Source organism: Zootoca vivipara, chromosome 8, assembly GCF_963506605.1.
Source record: "Zootoca vivipara chromosome 8, rZooViv1.1, whole genome shotgun sequence".
In the NCBI taxonomy this organism is placed as follows: domain Eukaryota; kingdom Metazoa; phylum Chordata; class Lepidosauria; order Squamata; family Lacertidae; genus Zootoca; species Zootoca vivipara.
Window position 1 is genome coordinate 78,678,026 of NC_083283.1, and position 13,640 is coordinate 78,691,665.

Sequence of the window (13,640 nt, forward strand, 5' to 3'; positions counted from 1 at the left end):
GAGGAGGGATAGCTTGTTCAGAACACTCATTGGTGCTGATCTGTGACAATTCCACTATGGTTCAAATTAATCTTGCATAGACTATTATTGTTCACACCAGAAGTAGTGGTTATTCAGGGGGGCAGAATGTATAAAAGCCATACAGGTAAGGAGGGGCCTGTAAGAGGTCCATGATGAGGTCCATAATATTTAGATGTCAGCACCAAAAAGAGGTGTAAATGAAGAGGACAAATAAAAGGGTTGCAATTAGCTCAGTGGACAGAAAACCTATATTTACATTTCTTTTAAGTACAGAAATATTAACCCCCCCTCGAGATCTTTAGCATGGGAAACATTTCTACTTTGAATCAGAAACTGCAAGTTCAAAATAAGAGGCCAACAGATATTTTAAAAGTTTTATCCTTGCTCATTTGTTTTTAAAGGAAGGAATCCATTTTCTGCAAATTTTATTGATTGTCTGACAATGATGAGAAATCACAATGAGAGTCAATGCCTATCAACTTTGATTGTCGGAAAAGCAACTAGCTTCTAAATCAGAGAGCCAAAGTCAAATCCAAATTCTGAAATTAATCCTAGACTGGTTTTGCACTTTTAGAAATGTTGAGAAACTATTACTTCTCCCTGTTCTGAAGTACTGAAGTTTGTCGTCACGAACTGCCACTGACACACTTTTATCTGGACATTTATTGCCTTAAGCAGCAAGCCTTTAATTAAATAGCAGGAAGGCAAGGGCAGTGAATGCAGTTTAATCCTTCCATTTTGTGAGATAATCTCCCCTAAATTTGTTTACCTAAATTGGTTTGATAATGTTCTTAGCAAGAGGCTTGAGTGGGGAAGCATCCGATTATGGATTTGATCTGAAAATAAAGTGTTCTTACAACATCTATGTTTAATACAGAGAAGTAAAATAGATATTGTCATGTTTGAGAAATTGATGCCACAGTAACTTTGCTCTGTAACCTTGCAATTAGATAATTCAGTTGTGATAATTGGAAAATGTTGATGCAATATATTTTGCCTTATTCATGTAATTCAGGCACCCCCAAACTCAGCCCTCCAGATGTTTTGGGACTACAACTCCCATCATCCGTAGCTAACAGCACCAGTGGTCAGGGATGATGGGAGTTGTAGTCCCAAAACATCTGGAGGGCCGAGTTTGGGGATGCCTGCTCTAATTATTTGTCCTTATCGGTTTCCCCCCAATCTGAAATAGAAGAGGCACACTGAGATTCCTTTGATAAACCACACTGGTGATTTCATCAATAAAATTACAGAAAGTTAGGCCTCAAATTAATTTTGCAGACAGCTGTATTGCACAATTTTACCTTAACTTCCCATATTTGGATACCTCTGACTCCAGATACAGCAAGTCTTCTGTGCTACTGCAAAGCAAAGTACTGTAGTAATTTATTAGGACTACGCTTTGATCATGGGGAAAACATATAACACATGAAGAAGTGGTCATGTTGTATGCTTGTTATATGGGCATTTTATTTTTATTTTATTTAGAATAAATGAGGCTATGTAAACATGATCAGTTGTGTCTCGGTTACCATTTCACTATAGCTTTGCATGGAAAGGAGTGTTTTTAAATGTCAGCCACACTTGGAAGCTCCTCTGGTGCCTCAAAGGAGCCAATGAATTCTATTCCACTGTTAAACTTGCACCTGCCAAGGTTGGACAGATCAGGACTGCATGACTCCACACAACCTAAACAAAGCTCCAGCTATCTAGGTTTGTGCCCCTTTAAAACAGAAAGCCAAAAACTAAGTTACAATTAGCACTATGCACATTGGTTCACAAGCCCAGCACTCATCCTGGCTCAGGCAAGGGAACTTTTGCCATGCTTAGTTCTGTTTCCACAAATGCTGGGCTTGTTGTTATGCATGAACTGGGAATTGTGGCTTAAGTCCAAGTTAACTTCAAACCATGTTTATGATGCTAGCTGGCTTAACTTATCCAGAGTTAAATCCTTTAAATCACATCATGACGCACCAGAACACTGAAAGCAGAAGTTGTTCTCCCAGCCATGTGAGAGGAAGAGGAAAGGAGAGTGTGTGAGCTTGAGACTTCGCTTAGGCTCACCCAGGCTCAGGCATAGGCAAATTCGGCCCTCCAGATGTTTTGGGACTACAACTCCTATCATCCCTGACCACTGGTCCTGTTAGGTAGGGATGATGGGAGTTGTACTCCCAAAACACCTGGAGGGCTGAGTTTGCCTATGCCTGTGCTAGAACATGGTTTAAGCATCACAAACACAAAACATTCCAGCTTGTAACTTCCCTGCAAAACGCCTTTTTTTACCATGTCAGCCCCTCATTGTTTAACCCAAAGGCTCTTTCTCTGGGCTCTGCTTAATTTTAGCCGGAGCTTACCAGGTGTCAGCTTTGAGAGCTTTTATTCAAAGACAGACATTTGAAGGAATACGGTAATTAAGAGAGCAAGCATAACCAGATCTCACACAAGGTATGAAGGCAACAACCTTCCAGATCAGAATGGGTGGTTCCCACGCAAGCCTGAGCCTTGATGCTTTTTAAAACTAAACCAAAGGCAAAGGAAAAAAACCCAACAGCTTAACCAGCAGACCTTTGGAGGAGAGAACCAAGGGAAGCGAACAGGAGATTTGGGAGGGAGGGAGAAGGAATGAGATAAAGTGTGTCGCTGAAGAATGGCACTGGCAGCTTATTACAGACTTTTAAACTATGGTATGAGCTGGAACTCTGAAAAAACATTGCAGGATGGAATGTTCCTTTTCAGGGTTTCTGCCACCAACACTTTCTCCTAAACTCTATCCCACCCACTCCAATTTTCTGTTCCACCACAAATGCAGTAAGGATGCTATACCGTACTTTAGGTTCCTGTTGCTTTTATTCCCACAACCCTCCCATCTTGTGCTTGGATGGTGCTAATTTGGCTACCTAAGGATCAACACTTCAGAGAACACTATTACCAAGGAATCACCCCCCACTCTCAGGGTAGCTAGAATTCTGAGGTTTCCCCCCCTAAAACCTGAAGCTTGTTGCTTTCAGGAGGCAATCTAAGAAGTGTTAGAAACTAAGATATGAAAGCTAGGAACTAAATGGCACCTTAAACCTAGGATATAGGTCGGCAACGTCCGGCCCATGGGCCGGATGCGGCCCACGGAGGCCATTTATCTGGCCCACAGACCGCCCGTGAACCGAGCCACCCGCTCGGTAAGTCCCCTGTGCACTGCGCTATACCAGTGCGGCACAGTGACTCGCCGAGTGGCGCCAGAAATTGCGTCTGTGCAGCCGCAGAAGTGATTTCTGGCACTGCAGACATTTTGGACATGGACAGCGTGGGCAACGGAATCGCTTCTGCGCATGTCCGGTGCATGTCCGGCCCACGGACAATCGTCCATGGGAATGATCCGGCCCACAGCCGGAAAACGTTGCTGACGCCTGACCTACGTTATGGGCACAACAGCGGAATGTCTAGGTGCACTTTTTAATAACAAGAATACAAAGCTGAAAATGAATGAACTGCAGCTAAAATATGTTAGCTTTTCATATGGTCTAGTCCTTCCCCTGCCCACCTCCCTGATATTCTTAAGAAAGTCTCTTCTCCAGTTTTCATAGAGTGGGAAGGCAGAAAAAGGACCTCCTTTCCTTCTACTCTGCAGTTTTAATCTAAAATCTCAGGTGCATGTGCCCAGAGCTCAGAAACTGCTTGTGCAAATGAAATTCCCCATTGCAAAATGCACCTAGAACAATGGGAGCCTCAAACACTGCAATCTAATCCTTCAAATTCAAGAAATGGGATCTAATGCAACTCACTTGACCCAAATTCACATGTAACACATTGGCTGAGATCGTACGAAGATAAATTTACGCAAATGATTACACATGCTGTCATATTCCTATATAAATTTGGCAAAGTGGGAAAGACGGGAGAATAGGCATCATTCCAGGGCTAATTGCATAGGGAACCTATTGAAAATAGCCTTTGTCTGCCTTTTTCCTAATCCCATTTTACCCACCTAATTTTCAGATAAAAGATACTACACATTCCAGACTCTATATGGAATTTACCTGTGAAAGTTCTAAAGGCATTCCATGAGGAGGATTACAGGGTTATTTTGTTCTTGTTCTCTACAGCACCTACTTCTCCACATGCCTTGCAAGACCTGGAGATTGCTGAGGTTAAAGCAATTCTTCAGAAGAGGATCAATAGCAAAACGAAACAAACAAAAACGAAACTAAAAAAACACCTAACCTGATAGCACAACAGCTCCTGGCGTTACTCTATGTAAAAACCTTTATGCTTCTGAAAGTTGTGAAAAAAATATCCCCACATTAAAATTCATTTAAATGACAGTAGGCAGTATAAAAATGCTGTTGACACTTAACTTACTGAAGTAGGACTCTATATTATGGTCATTATCCCACAAACAAGCTGAAATGTATCGAAAGCTGTTCCCACTAGCAGCAGCTGGACTGAAGTGATCATAACAGCTCTTAACAACAAAAGTGTCCATGGTTCTTTGGTCCCAATTTTGAAATACACCACCCCACCAGCTTCAATAGGGCCATTTGCACAATGTTTAGGCTTCGTATAGGCTCTGTTATCTCTACCCACAACTAATAGGAAATTTAGTCTCTGAACTGAGCAGGCATGTAAATAAACCAGAAGTCTGATACCGGTATCTCTTCAGACTGAAATTAATATTTTAAAAATACGATGATGGTGATGTTTCTATTCTTCATGGTATTGCCACTGAGATAAGACAAATATCTGCTCTAGTCATTCACAGGCAAAGGGCATTCTCCCATAGCATTGCATATGGTGCATGTTGTATATTAGTCAGAAATTACACGGCACAATGGGAGCTTTCACACCGCTAGCGTTTACTTTTGGCATTGTTCAATCACTGCTTTTCTACATGCAGCATTGCCCCAAGGTTCCTATACTTTAAGGGGCAGAAAAGTTTGCATGGATAGCTCAGTTGGTTAGAGCATGGTGCTGATAACACCAAGGTTGCAGGTTTGATCCCTGTATGGGACAGCTGCATATTCCTGCATTGCAGGGGGTTGGAATGGATGACCCTCAGGGTCCCTTCCACCTCTAGAATTCTATGGTTCTATGTGTGTACCCTGCTATGTGCTGCCCACAACTGTGAACATCACAACAGCCTTCTGAGGGGAGTTGTAGCAATGGACCTAAACACATAATTTACAAATGCATTAAAATGCTTGAAAGCAAAAGACTGCACCAAAATAAAAGAGTAAAAACAACAACTGTGTTGTTAAAATGGCACCAACTGGGAAAGTAACACTGAAGGTGTCCCCACATGATGTGACGGTAACCTAACTGACGGTAACTGCTCTGAGATCTATGGAGGAAGGGTGGTATACAATTTAATAAAATACAAAGGTATTCTAAGGCTAGAGATTGCTCTGCTGTTTTGTTCCTTCCCCACCAAAAGTTGGATTTTGTGAGCTCCAAAAAGGGAAATGGAGTAAGTACAGAAAAGGTAGCATGACCATTTTAATGGCAGGTGCCTGATAAAAAGCAAGTGGGCAAAAAGAGGCAATTCTAGAGTTAACCCTAGTTTGGAAGCACCCAGAGTGGAGGATGAGGAAATATGTGGCAGCTGGATGTGCAGTCAGGCATATGAAAGGCAAGATCAGAGAGTGATAAGTTTTGTGGGAGATAAGATGGATCAATGAAAAGCCAGGAGATTCTTCCATGACCTGAGATCACAGCTTGGGAAACAGTTCCATCTGGTGGGGAATAGTAGGAGCAAGAACTTGGTAGAAGCAGGCACCTCTAACAATCTCATTTGCTCCGACCTTTGTTGAAGCAGCATGCGTTCCTTAGAGCTCCCATTCATTTATTCTCCCCAGGATTATAATTCATTGGTTTCTTCTTCCTTTCTTCATTATCTTGTCTCTTTATTTCCTCCCCAGCCACCTTTGCCATTCTTTCCATCTTTTCTGGTGCAGTTTAGAAGGTTTTTCTCTCACACAGTTTCTTTCTCCCTTCATCCCTATTGCAGCTAAATACTTCTCCTGCAATCCTGTCTTTGCTGCAAAATGCAACTTTCTCCCCTTCCCCTGTAGGGGGGAGGAGAAAAGTATGATTTGCAAGCAAAGACAGAGCTCAGGAGAAGTCTCCTGCATTGCCTTTGCTTGCAAAACAACCCTTTCTTCCTCCCCTGCTCATCACTTCCATAATCCCTGCATAATAATTTTGACAAGTGGGCAGGACACTGTCAATTACGTGACATCACAATGATGCGTGACTGACAGGTGAGAAGTCCTGCCCAACTGCCCATGTTGGCTCAGAACAAATAAGGTCTCCCACCCTTTTCAATATTCATTGTGCTGCCAAAGAAGGATGGCTAGTCCTGGATGACTTTGCTAGATTTCAAGTTCCTGAACCAGTGGGTCGCTTACAAGAAGTTATGGGTGCAATCTCTGGCCTCCACCTAATATTTTATCCAACACTGTATTTCTTAGTGCCCATAGATTTCAGGAAACATAGTTGCACATCTCCATTCACTGCTGTCACAGGAAGTACTTGTAGTTTTCATTTGACCAGAACCATCTTCAATACTGGGTCCTTCCTTTCTACTTGGCTACAGCACCTCAGAGCTCCACACAGAGTATGGTTGCTCTGGTGGCTCACCTCTATTTCCAGGGCAATCTCCTTATTTGCTGTACCACTCTGACTTGGGCCCATTGTGACATGGCTTTGACTCCTCCTTGGTTGGAGACCCAGGGATTCCTTGTAAACCTAGGCAAGAATCACCTGTCTCTGACTCGACAGCTGGTCCATCTTGGAATGTTTCTTGAAACCTCAACAGGTATGATGTTGCTCTCTCTAGACTACATTTTGAAGATCAAGGTTCTGGCCTAGGTTCTGGCCTCTTTCCAAAAGGCAGGTGTTATGTTCCTAGAAGAAGTCCTTGACCTCTGCATGCCAGTGGCTCAAATCAGAGTCTGGGCCAAACACCACTATCACCGCTTTCAATTAGCACTTCTCTTGTTCCAGTGGACAACAGCCTATAACAGACATGTTCCTGTGCACATTCCTTGCTGTCTTCTGCTGGCCATGTGTTGGGTGGACCCTGGATTCAAAAGTACAGGTCTCCCTTCAAAGACCTGCCAAAGCGACTGGCAATTACTTTGGATGCAAGCCTTCAGTGGTAGGGTGTGCAATGCTAGGATTAGCACGTTCAAGCCCACTGGTCGTTGGTGAAAGCAACAATGAGCATCCATTTGCTATCCAGCACTTTGTGCCCTGCCTTCACCAAGCAGACTTTTCAACCCTAAAGACTTTTCCTGCTGGAAAGCCAGAAATAAATGCTGCATTCTCAGACAACATGATTGACATTTGAATAAATGAGATGTAAAAGGAAGCTCACACATTTGAAATTAGACCTGTATAATTTCGGCATGCATGTGTGTTTGCAACGGCAAAGGAAATTAAATTGTGGACTGCTTTGTAGCAAAAGAAAGCTGATTCACTTCCCTGTAGTTTGATGTAGCTTTAGGGGTCCAGAAAGCAGTACTACAGTGAGGAGAAGCAAGCAAAAATCCCCCACTTCTTTGCTCAGCCCTATTTCAGATAGGGCACAATGTCTTCAGGTTATACACTTTTGATCAAGTTTCAATGCTTCAACTTGAGGCTACTTTGATGCAGACCAAGGATTCTGCCGTTTTTTAATGACAACACAAGTTTGCAAACTGGATTGTGGGAGCTGCTGTCTACTTCTCTGAAGTTCTGCTCCTATCTTTGTTCCCAAGATGGAGCCCTTGACCGTTCTCAGGCCACGGAGAATCACCGTTCAGATGAGTACCAGTGGAACATTTACTGACATAATGGCAAGTCTCATTGAAACTATGTGTGCAATTTCTTGATTTGAGGAGGAGAAAATTCTCTTCCAAACCTGTAACAACCTAAATAGTTGCTCGGAATTATGGGATCCCAACAGCATTTTGGAAGGAAGCAGATTCATAGATAAAACGCCTCCAGGTGCATTTGTCCTCTTCGTTTTGATCTCTGTATACATTAAAAAGGGGGTTAGAAAGCTGATGTAATACAGTAATTTATGCCATATCTTTTAAAATTAATGTCCAGTTTTTAACTGTAGAAAAGCTATGGACTATAGGAGAACACATTTTAGAACAATGAGGTTTTGTGACCATTTGAGGCAGTGCATTGATTTGAAAAGCGTATTGCAGTGAAAAAGTTACTAAGGCAGGGATAGTAAAAAAAATATGGAGTCAGATGTCACCAGCCGTTCTTTCTGATAATGAAATGAGGGACTATTTTATTATTATTTATTAAATTTGTGTACTTCCCTATACCCACAGGTCTCAGGGCAGTTCACAAGAACGGATGGCCTTCTGGTGTTAAAAATAGTTTATTTTATGCCTGTTCAGTCTCCATTATGCATTGTGTTGTTTTTGTGCAAAAAGCCAAATCCATTGAAGCTTTTTTAAAATGTACCTTGTTTAATTATCCCCTGCTAGAAAACCCTAAGTGAAATACAACAGAAAAGGCAGGAATATGACCAGGGCTGTGTGTGTTCTGTGTTCATACCCAATAATTAAATAAGTTTGAATTTAGGGCAGTATTCAGCATCCTGAGAATTTTAGCTTTCTTTTTTTTCTTTTTAATGAACATTTCTGGCCCTTAAGCTGTGAAGATAAATGTGAAAGTATGTGGGCTATGAAATCTCAGCAGCTTTTTATAGTGGGAATAATATGACTTTCCAGAGGTCAGGGGCAATTTGTATCCCACCATTCTTTCCAAGGAACTCAAGGGTTCCTTCCTGTCCATGTCATCTTCACAACAACCTTGTGAAGCAGGTGTGGCTGAGAGTGTGACAGGCCCTAGGTAAACTGGTGAGCTTTGTGACTAACCCAGGATTCAAACTCAGGTCTTCCTGGCGCTAGGCTAACACTCTCAAGTACTACATCACACTGGGCCTCAGTGTCTCTCACACCTGCCTCATTTGTTTTTATTATTTGGTCATTGCCCACATTCAGGAAAAGCAGAACTATATATCATGTGGAAGTCTATCTAGTTTATATAAACCTTGAAATTCAGCTTTCTTTGAATTTTTTGTTACTTGGTGCAGATTTTTTTCATGTTTTTAGCACAGAATGCACACAACCCAGGGAACAACCGCACCCTTTCCATTTTTAATACTACCATGAACTGAATGGCAAAAAAGTCCTCTTACAAGAAAAATAATTTTAAAAATTCCTTAGTTAAAAATATTTTTGCATACTTTTCTTCCTTTGACTGTTTACTGAAATGAAAACAAAAGGGCTAAATTGAGCTAGCCTTGTTCAGAAGACCAGTGACCACAGTCAGCAGTAAATAGCTGTGTCTTCACATGAAGAAGGAAAGCGGAACTTGAACCCAAACAATTCCCTAAACAGGAATAACACTAATCACCAAAGTGCACTTAACACCATAGGAGCTACAGTATTCTTTACACATGCACACTTTGTAGGACACTTTGTACATGGAACTAAACAATGGAATATAAATATGCAAGCATCTTCCTTTTAAGTACACAAATAAAAAGTTCATTTACATTCTTTACTTTCCAAGATGCTGATGGAAAAAACCAAGATCTTCCAAACACGAAGTCTGAAGATGCTCATTAATGCAGCAAAATCCTCTCTCTCTCTCTCTCTCACTCACACACACACACACACACTTCTCTGTCTCACACACCCCTCACATACTTCAGATTACATAGTTGTGTGACTATGACGAGCCCAAGACAGGACACACTCCTCTCACCAGAAGAGGACGCTGGAATTGTTAACATTAATTCAGTTTCTTCTGTGGGTGATTTCTTCTGTCTTCAGAAGCTTCTGGGCTGAAGTCTGTACAGAAACCGTTAGGAGCAGGAGAGTTATCAGTCTCCATTTGATCAGGATATAAATACTCCTCAGCAAAGTTTGGATACATTTCAGCAAACTTGTGGAAATCCTCTAGAAATTAATAAAAGCAAGCATACATTTTAAGCATTTAAAATTGACATTTTACTTACAAAATCATGAAAGACTGCAAGACAATAAAAGTACTAAGTAGACTTCTAGTTACTAAGTCTCCCATGCCAAACTTTAAGAGCATTTTCCAAAGGGTTGAACCCAATTAAATTCTATTTAGCGTAGACCCACTGATCTAGGATAGTCATTTTCATTAGTTTCAATGGGTTTTCCCTGAATAACATTAACATTTGCTAACAACTCAAAATGATTTGCAGAACTACACGTTAATGTGTTCCTCCCCCCCCTTTGAGCTTTAAGCAACGGTTTGTTTGTTTGTTTGTTTGTTCATGTTGGCCTTTTCTTGACAGGTCGGTTTATTACATTAGGTAAAGATAAAAGGTGAAGGACCCCTGGATGGTTAAGTCCAGTCAAAGCCGACTATGGGATTGTGGCGCTCATCTTGCTTTCAGGCCGAGGGAGCCGGCGTTTGTCCACAGACAGCGTTCCGAGTCATGTGCCTAGCATGACTAAACCACACCATGACAGAAGCCAGAGCGCAAGGAAACACTATTTACCTTCTCGCCACAGCAATACCTATTAATCTACTTGCATTGGTGTGCTTTCAAATTGGCAGGAGCTGGGACAGAGCAATGGGAGCTCACCCTGTCACACAGATTCGAACCACCGACCTTCCGATTGGCAAGCCCAAGAGGCTCAGTGGTTTAGACCACAGCGCCCAACACTGCAGCATAAGGTCACTGATCAGAGAACAGAATGGAACCTTTAGCTTTAGTAACCATAGCATGGACTGCGTTAGTGTGCTGCACTAGGACTGGACTGATCCAAGCTCAAATTTCCATTTGACTTGGAAGCTCTCTGGATTGCTTTGCACCAACCACTATCTCTCAGGGATGCTTTAAGGATCAAAGGGGTGAAGTGGGTGCCAACCATACAAGCTGGAGGAAAAGGTAGGGTAAAGGTATAGCACATAATCAAGAAATAATGCTCCATATATAGACATTCCAAAAAAGCCCATTAATGAACACAGGAAGCTGTTTCATATTGAGCCAGACTATCTAGTACTGACTGGCTTTTCAGGGTTTCTGACAGAGGCATTCCCAGCCCTACCTAGAGATGCTTGGGTTTGAAGCTGGGACTTAAGCTCTGAGCTACAGTCCTTCCCATGCAACACAATGGCCAGGAACCTTGGCCATTATTTCACACTTGCCCCCAGGCAGCTGCTCTTCTTTTCCATGGGGCATGCCTGGCCACCACACAAAAGTTCCCCATTGTCTGCGGCTTTCTAAAATCATAGCACGGAACTCACCGTATGTAATTTCCCCCCTTTCGATGACATCTATAGCTCTAAAAAGGGTTGACACATTAAGATGTGAAACACCCATGGCAGTCTTTAAAATGCAAGTTAAATCTTCTTTTGTTAGAGCTCCAGTTTCTGACTGATACATCTGTGAAAAATTAAAAGGTATGATTTGTTGTTGCAGCAGCAACAGCAGCAAAGAAACACATTTCCAGCGCCTCTGTCTGACACTTTCCTCCCAACCAAATAAATCTTCCAACTTCCCTACGTTGATCGATATGGCACCTTTTATTTTCCATTTAGAGTTTGCAAATTTTGCTGAAGCCCAAGAGCAAATACGTTTAGATACCTTAAAAAGGTAAAGGGACCCCTGACCATTAGGTCCAGTCGTGACCGACTCTGGGGTTGCGGTGCTCATCTCGCGTTATTGGATGAGGGAGCCGGCATACAGCTTCCGGCTCATGTGGCCAGCATGACAAAGCTGCTTCTGGCGAACCAGAGCAGCACCGTTTACCTTCCCGCCGGAGTGGTACCTATTTATCTACTTGCACTTTGACGTGCTTTCAAACTGCTAGGTTGGCAGGAGCTGGGACTGAGCAACGAGAGCTCACCCCGTTGCAGGGATTGGAACCCCCGACCTTCTGATTGGCAAGCCCTAGGCTCTGTGGTTTAACCCACAGCACCACCTGTGCCCCACTAATAATAAAAGCTGCTACTTGCCTTAAAAGCCAGCTGTATCGTTTGCAAGGTTTTGGATGGCCGACAGACTACTGACAAAGCAATGACATATTCTCTTAAGTCAATCAGACCACCTTCCTTCTGTAAAAAAAGAAACAAAACTGCATTACCAGTTTCACAGAAAACACCCACTGAAGAAAAGAAAATTATGAAAAGTACACATAAAAAGAGTTCACATGGAGTTTTCAGCACAAAGATTTCTAAACAAACTAGTGTTAAAATACCAGCTCGTCTGCAATTAACTAAGGGTGACTAACTCCTCTGAACTTTTGAAACATCTTATACTTCTCAGTTGTTTTACAGCAAGGAACCCTTTCTAGCCAGATCTTTCCCTCCCCAACCCCTGGTGGGCAGGGAGCCCACCTGCCAATCACCTGGCATCATAGTGCTATCAGTTAATGTAACCCTTTGAGCCCTTGATTGTCAAAACTTCAAATAGAACCACAAGGCTTTCAAACAGCCCTTTGTGGGCTTTTGAATAGTTCTCACATGTGGATGTTTATAGAGAGCTTTTCATATGCCACCCCTTCTCTCCTTCAAACTGCAGAGGTCTGAAGAAGCAAAGGGTGCTTCATTGATAAGAACTCATTCAATTGCCATTTTGATATCCTCTCTTTGATGCAACACTACGTTATGCTTGCTATATAAAAAGGTAAAGGGACCCCTGACCATTAGGTCCAGTCGTGACCGACTCTGGGGTTGCGCGCTCATCTCGCATTATTGGCCGAGGGAGCCGGCGTATAGCTTCCAGGTCATGTGGCCAGCATGACAAAGCTGCTTCTGGAGAACCAGAGCAGCACATGGAAACGCCGTTTACCTTCCCGCTGTAGCGGTTCCTATTTATCTACTTGCATTTTGACGTGCTTTCGAACTGCTAGGTTGGCAGGAGCTGGAACCAAGCAACGGGAGCTCACCCCGTCACAGGGATTCGAACCGCCGACCTTCTGATCAGCAAGCCCTAGGCTCAGTGGTTTAACCACAGCGCCACCTGGGTCCCTTGCTTGCTATATATGTGTATGTATATAGAAAGCTGTAGTCTAATTTGTAAAATAAGCCATTAAGGTAAAGGTACTCCTGATCGTTAGGTCCAGTTGTGGACAACTCTGGGGTTGTGTGCTCATCTCGCTCTATAGGCCGAGGGAGCTGGCATTTGTCCGCAGACAGTTTCTGGATCATGTGACCAGCATGACTAAGCCGCTTCTGGTGAATCAGAGCAGCACATGGAAATGCCATTTACCTTCCCGCTGGAGCGGTACCTATTTATCTACTTGCACCTTGACGTGCTTTCAAACTGCTAGGTGGGCAGGAGCTGGGACTGAACAATGGAAGCTCACCCCGTCGCAGGGATTCGAACCGCACCATGCATCCCTTGTGCTACATTTCTCCATGGTAAAAATGATGATCAGCACCTGTCACAGTGGCCGGAGTGGACTACTTCAGAGTAACGACGCTACGCAGCTCTGCATTTTATTCTTTTATTGGTGCTGCGTATTTACAGTGCTAAAGTCATTGCTATTTACACGGAGTGATGTGATCAGTCGGTTTCAGAACCTCCTAATGGCTTTTGGCGCGTCTTTCTCCAACACAAAAGCTTTGGCAGA

At 42.8% G+C, this 13,640-nt stretch overlaps 1 protein-coding gene across 2 annotated transcripts in view; it reads right to left on the reverse strand.

Annotated features, from left to right (window-relative positions):
- Positions 1-764: 764 nt before the first annotated feature.
- Positions 765-13,640, reverse strand: part of LPCAT1 (lysophosphatidylcholine acyltransferase 1) — a 57,963-nt gene continuing 45,087 nt past the window's right edge. For both annotated transcript variants that reach the window (XM_035125626.2, XM_035125624.2), the window contains exons 12-14: positions 12,022-12,120; positions 11,311-11,449; positions 765-9,983 (exon numbers count right to left, since the gene is read on the reverse strand). In XM_035125626.2, the coding sequence (XP_034981517.2) occupies positions 9,817-9,983; positions 11,311-11,449; positions 12,022-12,120 (405 nt within the window). In that variant the 3' untranslated portion in view covers positions 765-9,816. The remainder of the gene's footprint in view (positions 9,984-11,310; positions 11,450-12,021; positions 12,121-13,640) is intronic.